Source organism: Aspergillus foveolatus (genome assembly GCF_047715535.1).
Source record: "Aspergillus foveolatus strain CBS 279.81 unplaced genomic scaffold BDW70scaffold_6, whole genome shotgun sequence".
Lineage (NCBI taxonomy): Eukaryota > Fungi > Ascomycota > Eurotiomycetes > Eurotiales > Aspergillaceae > Aspergillus > Aspergillus foveolatus.
The window spans coordinates 596,136-612,222 of NW_027396070.1; the positions used below are offsets into that span (position 1 = coordinate 596,136).

The 16,087-nt window shown below is 50.4% G+C and overlaps 6 protein-coding genes across 6 annotated transcripts; 4 read left to right on the top strand and 2 right to left on the bottom strand.

Moving 5' to 3' along the window:
• Positions 1–1,503: 1,503 nt before the first annotated feature.
• On the top strand, positions 1,504–3,289 carry BDW70DRAFT_129615 (putative stress response protein (Rds1)). Its single transcript, XM_073735641.1, has 2 exons — positions 1,504–2,529; positions 2,588–3,289. The coding sequence occupies exons 1-2, from the start codon at positions 1,719–1,721 to the stop codon at positions 3,211–3,213; spliced, it is 1,437 nt and encodes a 478-aa protein (XP_073599519.1). The 5' UTR covers positions 1,504–1,718; the 3' UTR covers positions 3,214–3,289.
• Positions 3,290–5,122: 1,833 nt separating this feature from the next.
• On the bottom strand, positions 5,123–6,358 carry BDW70DRAFT_147861 (glycoside hydrolase 5 family protein; the record flags this gene model as incomplete). The annotated part of the gene is made up of 4 exons (XM_073738788.1): positions 5,123–5,424; positions 5,490–5,612; positions 5,678–6,233; positions 6,272–6,358. The coding sequence occupies 4 exons, from the start codon at positions 6,356–6,358 to the stop codon at positions 5,123–5,125; spliced, it is 1,068 nt and encodes a 355-aa protein (XP_073599520.1).
• A 2,544-nt stretch (positions 6,359–8,902) lies between these two features.
• Positions 8,903–10,359, top strand: BDW70DRAFT_129620 (zinc-dependent alcohol dehydrogenase family protein). The gene is made up of 3 exons (XM_073735642.1): positions 8,903–9,278; positions 9,338–9,787; positions 9,844–10,359. Exons 1-3 carry the CDS (start codon positions 9,137–9,139, stop codon positions 10,311–10,313), a joined length of 1,062 nt encoding a protein of 353 aa, XP_073599521.1. The 5' UTR covers positions 8,903–9,136; the 3' UTR covers positions 10,314–10,359.
• Positions 10,342–11,333, bottom strand: BDW70DRAFT_129622 (cupin domain-containing protein). The gene has a single exon (XM_073735643.1). It carries the CDS (start codon positions 11,127–11,129, stop codon positions 10,473–10,475), a length of 657 nt encoding a protein of 218 aa, XP_073599522.1. The 5' UTR covers positions 11,130–11,333; the 3' UTR covers positions 10,342–10,472.
• Positions 11,334–12,386: 1,053 nt separating this feature from the next.
• BDW70DRAFT_170817 (sulfatase family protein) lies at positions 12,387–14,457 on the top strand (the record flags this gene model as incomplete). Its single annotated transcript, XM_073743029.1, has 6 exons — positions 12,387–12,515; positions 12,569–13,418; positions 13,467–13,681; positions 13,729–13,890; positions 13,942–14,330; positions 14,388–14,457. The coding sequence occupies 6 exons, from the start codon at positions 12,387–12,389 to the stop codon at positions 14,446–14,448; spliced, it is 1,806 nt and encodes a 601-aa protein (XP_073599523.1). The 3' UTR covers positions 14,449–14,457.
• A 302-nt stretch (positions 14,458–14,759) lies between these two features.
• BDW70DRAFT_129627 (Ldh family oxidoreductase) lies at positions 14,760–16,011 on the top strand. The gene has a single exon (XM_073735644.1). It carries the CDS (start codon positions 14,833–14,835, stop codon positions 15,904–15,906), a length of 1,074 nt encoding a protein of 357 aa, XP_073599524.1. The 5' UTR covers positions 14,760–14,832; the 3' UTR covers positions 15,907–16,011.
• The last annotated feature ends 76 nt before the right edge of the window (positions 16,012–16,087 follow it).

Here is a 16,087-nt window from a genome sequence, read left to right on the forward strand (position 1 = left end):
CCTTGATATGCGGGGTGGAATCACTTACCAGATGACAGAAGCCAGGTTTTTTTTATGCAGGCATAATTCAAGTACTGAGACTGAATACCTTGCGTAGGCTAACCGCATTTACTTTGGGAGTATTCTGCCATTGACGTTACATCAGGGTCAGCGCGTATCTCTCGACGAGAGCACCGCATAGAGAAGCGCAAAGCTTCAAAAAAATGGATACAGAGGCCTTACTTTCATTATCAGACCTGATAGGACTTAATTGTACATTTTGATGAGGGTCGTTATAGAGAACCTGCGTACATCATAGATTTTATGCCTCACTCTGCATGACACAACCGCCGAGGCTTTGGACTGGTGGCAATTTTAATGATAATATTTATAAGGTTCTCTTAGTCGGCATTAGAAGAGAACACTATAACCTGATTGCGCTAACTAGCTGAAGCTGGTTGACCATAATTGCGTCACTGGAAAATACGTACCGGTAGAGTACCTGGGACTTGCGAGGCTTCCTTCCCTTACCTGACTGCATAATACAAGGATGCCCTGTATTCCCTGCGTAAATGCCGACTCTGGTTCATATATCAGAACGCATGTCATTAGCAGTATTAGCTTCCAATTCAAATTTCATTAGTAGCGGAGCTTCAGCCCAAGACCAGCTTGAAACCAAGCATCTTTGTTCACCTGCAAATCCACTCAGCGATTTCTACCAGCCAGGAAGACTCGGTATTGCCAAAATGTGGACCTAGTGAAGACCAAAAACAGGATGAAATTACTTTGGGATTTTTTTTACATTTATTTTATTTATCTATTTTTGGAATGCAGAGAGCACTGCAGAAGTGCACGGGAGCGGTATCGACTACGTCTGATAGTGAAGTCGGATGTTGACAACCTCAGGCATCGCAGCCTCAAGGCAAGGTACAGGAACTGTCTGCGACTCTACCCCGTAGTACGCTTTCCACCCAGCAAAACCGCGTGGACGACTCGGGGGTATGAAAGCGCCACAGCAGTGGCACGCGCGCCCGTTTCAACGGGTCAGGTCAGCCTGAGTCAGTACTATAACAAGTCGAGCCAATCACAGTTAGCGGTTCAAGATTCCGGTGCCAGAGCTCGACATGGTGACATTGTTCTTTTCTGTAACATGACTGGTTTCAACCCAATTCACAGTCTGCGATGACGGACAGACGCAACCGGCTCATCATCATGATCCAAAACGGTCCGATCTAATCAAAAGTGGAGCCCTGCAATGATTGATAAACCGGCATCTTGGCTGTTGCAGTCAGCCCTAAACCAAGTTCTGGTCGGACTAGATGCGTTCTTCCAAGCTGACAGCGCCGATCGGTTTGCCGCAGAATCCAGGAATGGGGGCGCCGGTATCGCTGTAACGTCAACGTACGTCATTCCGCTTGCAGTCGGTCTCGCTTCCCGCTGTGAGAGAACAACCACTCCGCAAGGCAACGGTTCGCCTTCTCTTCTTCCTAAGCGAAGCTTTTGTCCATGTATGGTAGAGCTTTGGCCGATCGCGACGTCGAACTATACTAACAAATTGAATGAATGTCTGCTTGACTGACTGATGGATGATCTCAGAGGAATTTTATACCCTTTTACAGTACCTATGGAGTCCCGTCTGCTTTCTATAAGTATGGCTTCGTCGTTCGTACGGCTGGTCATCCTTCCCTGTCTTTCTTCTCCCATTCACTAGACAACTCAGTCCTGGGTAGTCAGCCACGATGAAGTCTGTTCACCCCCTTTTGCGCGTCGGCATCCTAGCCGGGGCTGCCTCGGCCGCCGCTCTCCCAACGGAGGTGGTGAAGATCCCATCTGTCGAGACCCAGCCGCCCCGGGGCAGCGAGCCTGGCGCTGCCCCAACGCTGGTTAACAGCGCGACTTCTGGCACTACCACTCATGGGCCTTATACTGGTACCCCAACCACTACTGGTGCTCTGCAGGCCGAGTCGACTCTGGCCCAGTCGATTGCACCGCAACCCAATCCGACGGCGACCTACTACAACCCGGACGGGAGGCTGACGCAGCCCCAGCCGATGCCGTATATGCCGGCTGGCGGTGTCGGTACAAATGGGACTCTTCCTGTGTATATGGTGCAGAGCGACTTTGACTACCAGTCCGTGGCGCTGGGCGTGCATCAGGAGTATATCGAGCTTGACCTCTTCCACTATGGGCTGGAACGGTTCAGCGAGCAGGATTTCCTCGATGCTGGACTGACCGTCGAGGACCGGCGCTTGATTGAGTACATGGCCATCCAGGAGGCCGGACATGCAACGCTCCTCAGCAATATGCTTGGCGAGTCGGCCCCGAAGCAGTGCACCTACAACTACCCGTTCACGACCGTGCGCGAGTTCCTCGACTTTAACGTGAAGCTCACTCGTTGGGGCGAGAGCGGTAACTGGGGGTTTCTCAGCCACCTGGACTCTAAAGAGGTCGCCACTCTAATCGTTCAAGCCGAGGCCATCGAGGCCCGCCAGCAGTCCGTTTTCAGGCAGCTGTTGGGATTACACCCGATGCCGATCTGGTTTGCTCCTGGTAAGGCCCCTTTAACGCGCTACTTTTCTCATGTTTCCGTCCAGACTAACACTCCCAGGCGTCCCGCAATCCTGGCATTGGACCCTTCTGGCCCAGTACATCTCCTCCTGCCCGGAGAACAACACTCGCCTCGTGTGGCAGAACTTCCCCAACCTATACGTCACCAATCAGGCAAACCCGAATCGAATCAACCCCAACACGACGGAATTTAATGAGATCTCGGACGCCTCCCACGTCAACCGCACCGGCGACCCCAGCTCCTCGCACATTCCAGCCAATGAGTCCTGCGTGCACGTCAATGAGACAGGCTACAACTGCGGCCCGGCCATCTCGCGCGACAAATACGAACCTCTGACCTTCCCCGGTCGAAAGGTTTTCCTTACCTGGGATGACCCCGGCCGTCCTGTTGGCCCGAACAACAGCTACATTACATCGACGACTGCCGGAGAGCCCAAGTTCGTCGCCTGGGTGAGTCAGTTGAACACGACCTATACGGAGTTGACGACGACCGGGAAGAATGAGGGCTTTACCTTCCAGCCGGCAAGCGAGGTGTACGAGACGGATCCTGCATTGAATGGGACGGCGTTCATTGCGCTGACGGATTCGAATCCATATGTAACGCCGTTTAACTTGACCATGTTGAACCCCAATGTCCGGGCTCTCGGGCTGTACCAGGCTGGTTAAGAGCTGTGCTCTACCACGGATACAAATAGGGATAGGTGATCGCGGAGGTCGGTATATGTAACAGCATGGATTAGTGGGGAAATACATGATTGCTATGTATTAGAATTTTTGATATATATTTGACAATTATAGTGTCTAATATCTGCTCAAGTTCCTCTTATGACGCAAAATATTAAAGTATAGATCAACCCAGCAGCTGCTGCACACCATAGTAATAATTCTTCTACTTCTAAGAGCTTTTTTTTCTTTTTTTACTTTTGGCCTTGCATCACTTGACTGGGATCTGCTATTATAGTCTTCAGTCAATGTATACAAGTCAAGGGAAGTGAAATTTTATTCTTAGCGACCTGTGACATGTATGCAGACTAGTTATCTAACCAACCTACTAGACCCCCAAGGACTATATCTGTACTTATTGTCCTGCTATAGACCTATACATTCCCTGCATGGCAAAGTATATCAAGGTTGCTGACTCCTCTGGTATGCTGAACATGAACTTCTATGTTTTAGGGGATGATTAAGATGCCAGCCACCAAATCGACAGACACAGAGGAACTGTGGTATGGCTAAAAAGCTTTAACACCTTAGTATTTAAGAGAAGATATCCTAATACATGGTAGAACAGATAGCTCTGCTATTACACAGCCCAAATAATACTGCAGAAGATATAAAGCTTGCAATAAGATATAGTAATAAAACAGCAAGTGTCACAGGCTATGGCCTGGATCTTGGTTGTCGGCCATGCCCTCAACCTGGTTCTAAATAAGGTCTCTGTAACATCAGTGTACAGCCTCGGAATTGCGGCCTCGTAGGAAAAGAGATCCGTCGGCATGCAAGTCCGGAAGTCGGAAGTCTTGACGTATGATTGGGAAAGGTTGATAAAAGGGAGGAGGAAGATATCTGCGCTTCTATCTCTTGGTTCTTTCTCTAAGCTTGTGATACTCGTGGATACAGGACAGCTAGTTGAAAACAATACTACCTACGCCCGTTACAGCAAGGAGTATGTTTATTGTGAAGGAGAGTACAGATGGGCGGATTGCTCAGCCCAGCCACGCAGACGGTTATGGGAGTTCTGATTTGCACTCGAGAACAGCTGAGGGGACTGGAAATGCAATACAGTACAGAGACACAAGACAGAAAATCCAGATACTGCCCCCAAGCCAAGTAAAGACTCTTCCAACTTCTCTTTCACTATCTATCCAAGTGCACAACACGCAAGAGATACAGAAGGAACATCCTAGAAGAACTATGACAGGCAGTCCTTGTCACCGTGACACCCAATACATTGCGGTCCAAGTCCATTACTCAATTTCGTAATAAATTTAGATTTTACGTTTCAGTAGAACATTGTCAAAATGAGCTATAGCGAAGTATAAAAGACTGACAGAGCATTCCTTTTGATTCTTGTATGTGGCTGCTGGCAGTTCATGCAGGAATTTACTGAGTCTTTATGGCCGGCCAGATCAACTCTGTTCATAAGTCTTGCAGGAATTGACACTCCACCAGGCTGTGAAACTAGTCTTACAAGACTAAACGAGCTACGCGCCCCGATGGAGACTGAATTTGTTGCAATATGCAAGGTTTGATCGATGAATAAAGTAAGATTGATTGTTCATTGTCATCTGAAGCTACAAGTAGTATGGCAGAACTATTCACGATCTCAGAACTTACATGCGATACTTGAAATCGCGAATACTTCTGCCATACCACTGTACAGCTAATGATAACCGCCTTTCCACAGCGGATTAGGCCGCCAGGGTCACCGGTCGAGCCATTATCCTAAAAGCCAGGTCCAAGGATATGGGGTGTGACAACAAATCTCTGATCCGCCTGTTCTTCAGCAACTACTTACAGCCTTCTTTCCCTGCTTCATGACCATGCCGGCTTCCCTCCCGCTGGCAAACGGTACCTACGCACAGCCGATGGCGGCAACTTGGTCCGTCACCACACATTTCCAGTCGTCGCTACCGTAGTAGACAGTGTACCTGTCGTTATGTGTCTGGCCTGAGCTCAGATTATCGCCAAAATGCCAGAACAAATCCGCGGCCATGCCTGGGGACGCCAGAGCCGTCTTCTGCCACGCCAACTCATCGGTGCAGTGGTTGTCCTTCATGCCGTTTTCCTCAAAGAGGCAGGGCTTGCCAACGGACTCACAAACGGCTGCATGGTCTTGTACCCACTTGTTGCCCCACGAGTTATTGCTCACGCCCCCTGGAAGCCATTAGCATGCGATATGGGGAGAAGAAACAGGATTGGGTCAACCGGGAGGTACGTACAGTCGGTGGTGTAGAGATGGAGAGTGCCAAAGTCAATGTCTGGAATGGCAAGGTTCAGCGCAAAGTCGTTGCCTTCGTAGTGGGAGTAGGGATAGTTGCTGTCACCAGAGAGGCCCATGCCCTCTGTGAGAGAGACCCTCTGTGAGCGGCGGTCTACGGCCAAAGAGAAGGAGCTTCAGGGGACTTACCGTCGCCGATGGCTACCATATTGTGCGGATCCAGGGTTTTGATGAAGCCACTAGTTTTCGTCGCCCACTGATGGATGATGGACGTGTTGCAACCGCTGCAGCGGTGCTCATTTGCCAACTCCCAGGCAAATATTGCCGGGGAGTCAACATAGCGGCTCACCACGGCCTTGATATAGGCGTGATAGGAGGCCTGGATCTTCGCATTGGTGTACCAGCCAGGCTTGTCGCCGCCATAGGCGCTGATGTAGGCATTCATGCCACCAAAGTCGTCCCAGTAGTTAACGAACGGGATGATCAACTTGATGCCGCGCCTTTCTGCCGCAGAGACGATGTAGTCGAGACGCTCCAGTCCATTCGGGCCCATGTTGCTTGTCGAGGCGCCGTTCTGGTGCAGCTGGAAGTAGACCTTGTTGTCCGAGGGCTCTGCGTTTACGTCGGAGAACCCCCAGACCCGGAGGATCTTCAGTGCAGACTCAGCAAAGTGGTCCAATGCAAGGCCGACGTCCGCGTGTTCGTGAGGAAGGAAAGCCAGTAGGCGTTCGAACCGGCGAATTAGCTGGCCTTCCCGTCAATCACGAAGTTGAGCCCGTTGACTGAGGGCATGGAGCCGGCTTCTGCTGCTGCCGGAGCAGCCAGAGTAGCGGCCCCCAAGGTGCAGATGAGCGAGAGAAGATGCTTCATGGCGTCAAGGTCTTTTTCTTTCTTCGGGTGTGGCAGTGATGAGAACTGATTGCGGTTGGGAGAATCGTCAGGGTTGGGGGTTGTTCGCTCCGTTTATATACCTGCGCACCAGTCGGTCCTTCACCCATGTTCCCCCCCTTAATCCTCGCCTGGTCAGGTCATTTTGAAGTGGGCAGGACAGTAAATGTGCGACCACGGCCCTTCCCCGTACGGCTGCCACAGCCGTGCCGATTGTAGAAACTCTGAGTGTATTCGGAAGAGATTGGGGAGAGTGAGTGGCATACGGCTAGGCGCGAGGCCGACCATGCGCTAGCCCTAGCTGGGAAGGCTGCGTGTCTCCCAACAAGAAAAGGGCAGGGGTGCTGGCCACTCTTCAGGAGTGCTCAAGTTTGAGTGGTGTTCAGGGCATCAGGACCCGCGTGGTGTGACGCTGTCATCACCAATCCCGTGGTTCTCCCAGCGCCTCGTCCGCCATGGCAGCGATTCGACATGGTAGCTGGTGTGGCCCCTAATCTTGTCTTAAACTGCCTGCGCCCGATCTGGTCTCTGCAAAGGGCAGCCAAGGACCACAACGAGCTGCCCACGCACCTGAAAACAGGACGGCGTTTCCTCATGAGCGTCTCCTGGCAACCGGCCTCAAATGATTCCCCTCGCGGCCCTGGAGAGAACATGGAGAGAACATGGAGAGGACATGGAGAGAACATGGAAACAGAGGCAGCCTCTTGGTCGCAGCGCAGACCTGTGCGTGAGAGATCCGTGTCCTGCTGAGAATATGATCCTAGGGTCGTCTGCAATTGCCTACCGACGGTGGCGTGCAGAGGCGGACTCCCGAGAGACGTTGAATATCTTTCTGACGGTGATCGGCGCTGATCTCATGCTAGAGACAGAGACGCGGGCTGTGGTGGGTTGCGAGCACTATGAGGCTGAGCCTGTGACTGGCGGCGTATCATCGAGGGACATCCGACATGTGTGGCTATGTTTCTTGGGTTACCCCCTTGTTTCATTTCTATTGGTTGCTCTTCTTTTTACGGGACTGCTGGTATTAGACCCTGCAGCCGACTCGCACAACATTGAGTAGGGAGACTCTAGTCCACCACAGCAGCCTTCAAGTAAGGTTCGCATCTAGAGGAGGCATTGGACGGCATGAATACGCAAGGGCCAATGGGACAAGGGCAATGAAGCTGCCTGACGGTGATCTGGCGTAACGGTGGCTCCCTTGTCCATCATGTCTAGTTTTCAGGAGTAGTAGTAGCGATCTGGTGACTGAGTGAAAAGAACGGAGTTGGAATGGCAAGAACTACCTGATAAGAAGACCTGCATTCTGTTCTTGGACACGAACATTCAGGGCATTCTCTGGAGATGGGCTTTCTTCAGGGCTTCGATAAGAGCTGCCTTGTTGCATATCGCTCCTTCATTCACGAGGGACGACAGTTCCAATGTATTTTTCAGGTCTGCCAGGTTGGAAACAGCTCTTCTTCTGCCTTGGCTTTCATCAATGTCACTGTATTGAGCAGCCGACGCATCAATTCCTTGTCAACTGCCTCGGGATGTTCGTCAGCATTCCCAGGTAACTCAGGCGGCAGGACAACGTGGTTGAAGATAGGACGAAGACAACTTTCCACGTAGCCATCGTGGGTGGTGGCCCAATGGGCTCTGTTCGGGTAAGGAAAGAAAGGGCGTAACAGGAATGGGTGAAGAAAAGAAAAAGAATAACCAGTTCTAGATGAAAAAAAAGATAGATGGAAAAGATTCAATTTAATCAAAGTTGTAAAAGAGAAGGAACTTAAAAAAAAATAGGAGAGATGTGTGGTGTGTTTGTCGTGTGTGATGAAGACAAACAAGTAAACACAAAAACCAAATTTATACACAAAAATCACTTTAGTGAATTTTCGTCATTGAGCCATAGCCCATCTTCTAGCAGAAACTGAATTTGGTCTGTGAGTTTACATTTCAACTGGTGGCACATTGTAAGCATGGAATTGGTATCTTTATTGGCTTTATTCCTTCCACTTTAGGAGCAAGAGGATCTAAGTATCTTATTCAACCAACTGCTTGGAGAGGGCTATCCTCAGATGGGGCATACTATCCTGTAGCATGAACATGAAAATGGTGGGGTCCAACTGGTACAGAATAAATAGGCATTAGACTCTGTTGAGTAATAATGTTCTTCACGAAGTCCTCTGAATAATGGGATGATGTACGCCTTATTGTACGTGCAATAATTTGCCTGACCATCACGAGTCCATGGGCACTCTCTCTGGCGCCAGATATGCTTATTAACCAAGCAGCGCGAATCTACAGGTGCAGGATGACAGTTAGCCTACTGGCAGGTGTGAAGATATTGAGGTGGCTTAGCATCCGCTACTTGACTCAGGTATCTGATCATTAGCGGGGATCCAGAAAGTCTTCTGACCGGTGCTAACCTGAGGGAAACAAACAGGAATACAAACGATTGAAGAAAGGTTTTGGGACATTTTGGTCAGCATAGGCAACCAAAGTCGAATTGTCGTCGATGAGTTCTCACTAAACAAATCTACAGATGCTCATGAGTAGATGCTCAGTCAGGGACAACTGAACCTGCGCCGACGGTTCCGGGATCTTCTCGGGTCGTTGTTGATTCTGGTTCTGTGGGGCGTGCAGCTCCCGGCGACGATTATTAATGGAGAGCTCTAGTGGACCATTTAAATGTGAGGTCATTCCTAATCTTGAACTGTTTTCTGCCGTTGAGGGGTAGGTAGCTTGCCTCAAATTCACCGTTATCCCCAAGCGAACTACACGATGTCTTCAATTCAGCAGTGGACGACGTCCCTTCAAGGCTTGGATAGCCTCCGATTAGTTGAAGCTCCCAAGCCCACCGCAGGCCCTGGCGAGGTACTTGTGCGCATTTCCGCCGTTTCACTTAATTACCGCGACTATGAAGGTGCGTCGAAGCTCAGGAGCAAGATACAAAAAGTCTCAGGCTAAATGAATGAACCACAGTTTGCTGCGGACTATATGGCCACCACAAGTCCGTCAGTCAGGACAAGGCATCGCTCGTACCATGCTCGGATATGTGCGGAGAAATCGTTGAGGTCGGGGAAGGTGTGACAGATTGGCAGACGGGCGACAGGGTTCTCTCGACTTTTCTCCCTGACCACCAGACTGGCCAGGTCGTTGAGAAGATGATGGCCAGTGGTCTCGGTCTTCCCCAGCCCGGCGTCTTGGCGGAATATCGAGCGTTTCCCGCCCACAGTCTCGTCCGGGCACCGAGCTACCTCTCCGATGAGGAGGCGGCCACTCTTCCCATCGCGGCGGTGACGGCTTGGATGTCAATCAACGGTATGCGCCCTAAGGGTCAGAATGGCGGCGAGGGGGAGTATATCCTTCTTCAAGGGACTGGCGGAGTCTCTGTTTCGGGTTTGCAGATTGCCAAAGCTTCAGGAGCAAAGAGTAAGTTCCTCACTTCGTTCTGGTGGGTGAATGGAAACTCACCACTATGTTTCTAGCAATCATCACCTCGTCGTCGGACGACAAGCTGAAGCAGGCTAAGGAGCTCGGCGCGGACTACACGATCAACTACCGCAAGACTCCTAACTGGGAGGAAGAAGTGTTAAAGCTGACAGACAACCACGGAGCTGATATTATCATTGAGGTTGGCGGTGCGGGTACATTGAAGAAGAGCTTTAACTGCATTGCCTGGGGCGGCCTCATCGACTGTGTGGGATATCTGAGCGGGAAGGTCGACGCCCCGGAGGACAGAACGAATGTGAACCTCCTCGCTCTATCTCGCAATGTGACGCTGAAGGGTATCATCAACGGTCCCAAGGACCGGTTTGAGGAGATGATTGCTTTCTACGAGAAGCACAGCATCAAGCCAGTAGTGAACAAGGTTTTTTCCTTCAAGGAAGCCCCAGAGGCCTTCAAGTACTTGGCGAATGGACAACACTTTGGGAAGATTGTCATCAAAATTGCATAGCCGGATAATGTATATATCTCAAAATAAAACGCATCAACGTACGATTTCAGTAAACACATTCTTGCTTTTTGTTTAGAGCATTCCCGCTATCATAGTCCAAATCGTACGTCATGGCAAGTCTACTAATAGTCTACCGTGCGCACTAGCAGACGAGCAGAACTAACGGCTCGGCTTAATATCATCCGTCTTCGCCTGGCTCAAATCCTCACCGAGCTCCCGCCCCGCAACAACAAGAGGCTTACACTCCTGCAAAACAAAAACCATCCTCGTCCACTGCGTCTCACTCGGATTATGCCAAGCATGCATTGTCCCCCTCTGCACTGCAATATCCCCTTTCTTGAGCAACCTCTTCTCCTCAGAATCCAGCTGCATCTCAATCTCCCCCTCCAGGACAATACCATAATCCAAGCTCTGCGTCCGATGCATAAGCGGTGGGGACTTTGGCGCAAAGTCCACGACTCTGCAGACTGTTCCGCCGGGATTCACTAGTCCCAGTTTACCGGACGCCACGATGCGCTCGTGCTCCTTGACATCGGTGTCGTTGTCTAGGTCCACGGGGAAGGACGAGGTCGTGTAGGCTACAGTGAATGCCATGGTGTTGTGCTCGAAAGAAGACCATTCTGCAGGGTTGGAGGACTGAACGATGGCCCTTCCGGAGGCGTCGTGACCCGTTATATAGCGGGTTATTGGGGGAAGGGAGCCTGCAGAGAGTTGGCCTGGATTTGGCGAGGACATTTTCGAAGTTTGGTCTCTGGATTTTGGTTTCGTTATTGCGCTGTCAAGGAGAATGATTCGTACTGCAGGGTCCTCTGACATCGTCGAGGAAGGGACGAGTCTTATATGCAGATGTAAGACATGAGATGCCCCTCACTGAACGTGCGGTCGAGTCAAGGCGAGCACGGCCCCATGCCGTCAGCATGTAGCTGCATGCAGTGGTGAGTTACTGCATACAGCGCGAGTCGTCGGAACGAAAAAATACTCCGAGGCGAACTTTGAACGTGGTCATGTCCTGGTAGGGCCCATGGTCTTGGTGGACTTCTTCATTTCTACGACAACCCAGGTTGGTGAAGTACCAAAATTTTCCATCATGCTCTTGGGAATCTCAAAAGGTGTCCCTTCATTCTATGCTCCCAATATCTGGACATACTCCAAGGAGGCAGCTGTGGGAAAGGCAATTGTTCACCCAAATCGGCCAATAACGAGAACATCTGACGCTCTCCTGCCTGGACGAATCCAAAGCAGCTGTATCAAAGCACACTCGTCAAGCCGAAGCATCCTAATATAGGATCAAACACGGAATAACTTCCTACTTGGTGTTAATTTGGAAATACTATGGCCGCTCGCGCATCCGCTGATCGTCCCTTGTTTACGTCAACGTCGGCGATGGAGTCACCTCTGGCGCAGATCAAAGCTCTCTCCACACACGCGCTACGGCTAATCGTCGATCTGTGGTGCTTTTGAGGTTATGTTGTCCTATAAAAATGCCGTTATGTTACGTGACTATCAAGCTAAATGTTGCAAGATCCTTCAGGTACGTTTGAAAGTGTTTGGCAAGCCTTCACCACCACTTCTCTTCCATCCTATTCCTGCGTGCCCGAATGGAGAGCCCGGCTGATTCCGAGACCATAGCTTCCGCGGCATAATAAGCAGATCCTTTTGAGCTGCATACGTTTCAGATGGTTATTGCTTTCAGGTGAGTAAGCGAAATGTTCCGAGGATTGCCGGCATCGTGCGACTTCCATTCAGCCATCTGCGTCCCTGCTCAATGATATTGCAAATAGATGGTCTATATCCCGCAATCAACTAACCCTTTACCCTGCTCTTGGAGAGAATGGCCATTGGATACTTTTATAGGCAAGCTTTTATATAACTTGCCGATTAAAACAGTGGCAATTGTTTATAGGCCACGGTCGCGAATTATCCATAATGCAATTTTTGGGGCAATGGCACCATCAGATCTACATCCTACGCAAAGTACGTGCTTCACTACTCCCTACCTACGGGTTCAGGGTATATCTTGCCGGGGCTTAATCAGGAATTATGCCCTGAGAACACTTCTTCCGCATCTTTACAATGAAGTTCACTTTGCCTTTATTGCTCCTATGGAGCATTCAGACAGCTGCGAAGCCGAATATTCTCTTCATCCTCACCGATGACCAAGGAAAATACATGGGGGGCCTAGATCATATGCCCCGACTCCAGGTGATTAGTACTGCCCCATGTGTGAACCTTCTACTATTGACATATGTCTACAGGATAACTTAGTCCAGAAAGGCACAACGTACTCAAAACATTTCTGTTCCACAGCCGTCTGCTGTCCTTCCCGGGCCAATATCTGGACTGGCCGTATGCCGCACAACACAAACGTCACTGACGTCGGCTTACCTTATGGAGGATACCCAAAGGTCGTAGAGGCAGGGTGGAACGACAATTACCTGCCGATCTGGATGCAAGAGGCCGGATATGACACCTACTATGTCGGGAAACTGTGGAATTCACACACTCCAGATAACTACAACAAGCCCTATGCGAAGGGGTTCAACGGGTCTGAGTTTCTCTTGGATCCGTTTACATATCGCTACTATAATGCAAAAATGACGCGCAACGGAGCAGAGCCAGTCGATTATTTCGGTCAATATGTGACAGATGTGCTCACAGACAAAGCAATTGGCTTCCTGAATGAGACTTTGAAGAATCCAGATCGTCCCTGGATGCTGACCGTGGCCCCGAACGCGCCCCATTCTAATGGTTCGGCCACGGCGGATGGTACGCATTGGTTTGGGGAGCCAGAATACGCGCCCCGCCATGCAAACCTCTTCAAGGACTACAAAGTCCCTAGAGACAAGAGTTTCAACACGGTCATTGAAGGTGCTGTCGGCTGGGTCAAGGATATATCACAACTAGGCCAGAAGGAAGTGGACTATATCGACGAGTTCCAGCGTTGTCGCCTTCGGGCACTTCAGGCTGTGGATGAGATGGTCGACCGACTCATCTCCAGACTCGATGATGCTGGTGTCCTTGACAATACGTATATCTTCTTCTCTACCGACAACGGATACCACCTCGGCCAACACGCTTTTCGGCCAGGAAAAAATTGTGGATACGGTGAGTGTTCTCTTTCACCTTTCGGCATTCCTTACTAACTGCCAACAGAGACGGATATTAATGTTCCACTCATTGTGCGAGGGCCCGGAGTTCCCAAGGGAACAGTGGATTCTGCCACCAGCCACACAGACCTTGCTCCTACGTTCCTTGCAATAGCCGGCGCCCCTAACCGAGAGGGTCTGGACGGTAAAACCGTTCTCAACTTGGACGGAGGGAATGCAACGCAAAAGACCGAGCACGTGGCCATTGAGTACTGGGGCCTGGTAAGTCTAATCAAGCTCGATATATGATATATTTCTGACGAGACCAGGCGGTGCCAGAAGGCATTTACGGATACATAAGCAACCAAACAGGCCAGGCCGATAATGCTTACGAAGGGAATACGTACAAGGGACTGCGATTGGTCTCAGATGGCTACAGTCTGTACTATGCTGTGTGGTGCAACAACGAAAAGGAGTTCTATAATCTTAAGGTACCATACACCGACTACTGTCATTGTTTGAGGCTGCTCACACACGCATAGGATGATCCACACCAGACAGTCAATCTGGCTGCAGATGTTTCAAAACATGAGTCCTACCGCATCGCCAACAGACCTCTACCTCAGATATCCCAGCGAACAAACGCCCTCATGATGGTGCTAAAGTCTTGTACTGGGGATTCATGCCGTCATCCTTGGGCCCAGCTACATCCCAATGGCGACGTGCACAGTCTCGCCGATGCTCTCGACAAGTCCTACGACACATTCTATGCAAATCAACCCAGGGTTACCTTCTCTGAATGCAGCCTTGGGTACCATCTCTGGGCTGAAGGACCGCAAAAATTCAACGTTTACAAGAACGGCAGCCGCGATGTTGATGGCCAAAATGACGATGAGGACTCGTCAACCTCCGCTTTGAACCTCTCGGACATGTAGGTGCCCTCAGCAAACAAACTACCCGCGATGTAATAAACTGATAGGTCATTAAGTGGCACTACGGTTGCGGCCATGGCCTCGACAGTCATGTACATACTCTTCATGACCCTGTAGATATGTATGAAAAGGCACTCCTGCCACCATAATCTCAAAGCCGGTCACTTGTAGATTGACAGTCTCTGCAACTAATAGACAAAGTGGAACATTACCTCAATTCACTGAGTTGAGGCACAATAAAAACTGTTATTCATGAATTTGTAACCTCGCGTACATTGCAGCCCTGAACGGGACATCCGATCGACGGAATACTCCCGAACCCCGACCACGGATGCTCCGTCACTCCATGACACGCTTCAATCTAGAGGCATAAAAGCTTCCTCTATTACATTGAGCAAATACGGCTAAATTTCCCTTCATTAAAAAGCAAGATACAAACACATCATCGAGTGACTCTAGGATATCAAGCTATTGTCAAGTCACGTCCCCTGCACGTCCACAATGTCCGAGCCAACCGCCACACAGAAAATCCACCACATCAACCCCTCAGATCTAGAGAGCTTCGTCCACCAAATCTTAACTGCCAACAATGTACCCCCAGCACACGCCGCCATCATCACCGCTTGCCTGGTGCAAGCCGATCTTCGCGGCGTCGACACCCACGGCTCAAACCGCATTCCCTCATACATGCAACGCGTCCGCCAGAACGTCCTCGACCCAGCGGCATCACCTGAAATCACCCAAATCACGCCCATTGCAGCCCTGGTCGATGGTAAAAACACATTTGGCTTTGTGTCAGCGCACATGGGCATGAAGCGCGCTATTGAAATGGCGAACGAGTTCGGACTCGGTCTTGTCTCGGTCAAACACTCCAACCATTTCGGCATGTCCGCTTGGCTCGTTCAACAGGCTATCGATGCGGGAATGATGTCCCTCGTCTTCACGAACTCTTCACCCGCTTTACCCGTCTGGGGCGGCAAGGAGAAGCTTATGGGCGTGTCCCCAATTGCATGCGGCGCTCCAGCAGGCAAAGAACGCCCCTTCATCCTCGACATGGCTCCGTCCGTTGCAGCTCGCGGCAAAATCTATAAGGCGCTCCGCAGAGGCGAGAAGATCCCAACAGACTGGGCTCTCGACCGTGATGGAAATATCACCGACGATCCGGCGCGCGCGCTGGAAGGCGTAATGCTTCCCATGGGCGGTCCAAAAGGGTCTGCCCTTGCGGTGATGATGGACGTCTTCTCAGGTGTGTTTTCAGGCTCAGCATTCGCCGGTCACGTTACCGGGCCGTACGACCCGAGTAAACCGGCAGATGTCGGCCACTTCCTTATGGCTATCAAGCCGGATCTATTTGTAAGCCTGGAAGATTTCAAAGAACGCATGGACTATCTCTATCAGAGGGTGGTTGGGTGTGAGAAGATGGGGGGCGTGGAACGAATATATTACCCAGGGGAGATTGAGCAGATTACACGTGAGAAGAGACTGAAGGAGGGAATTCCATTTACCGAGAGCGAGATCGAGGGTTTGAATAAGGAGGCGGAAATGGTAGGAGTAACCAAGCTGGTGGTCAATTAGCTTGGCGTAGATGCTGTTGCGATTAACATAATCAACATAGTTATAAGATTTATATATCCCATGTTTGTATGATTACAGCCTGACATGATCATGAGTAGTTTCGGCAGTACATCCTCTTGAATAGAAAACTTAGGTTAGGACTGTTGATCTGGCCTGAAATGTTCACGAGAGCCATCCGAAT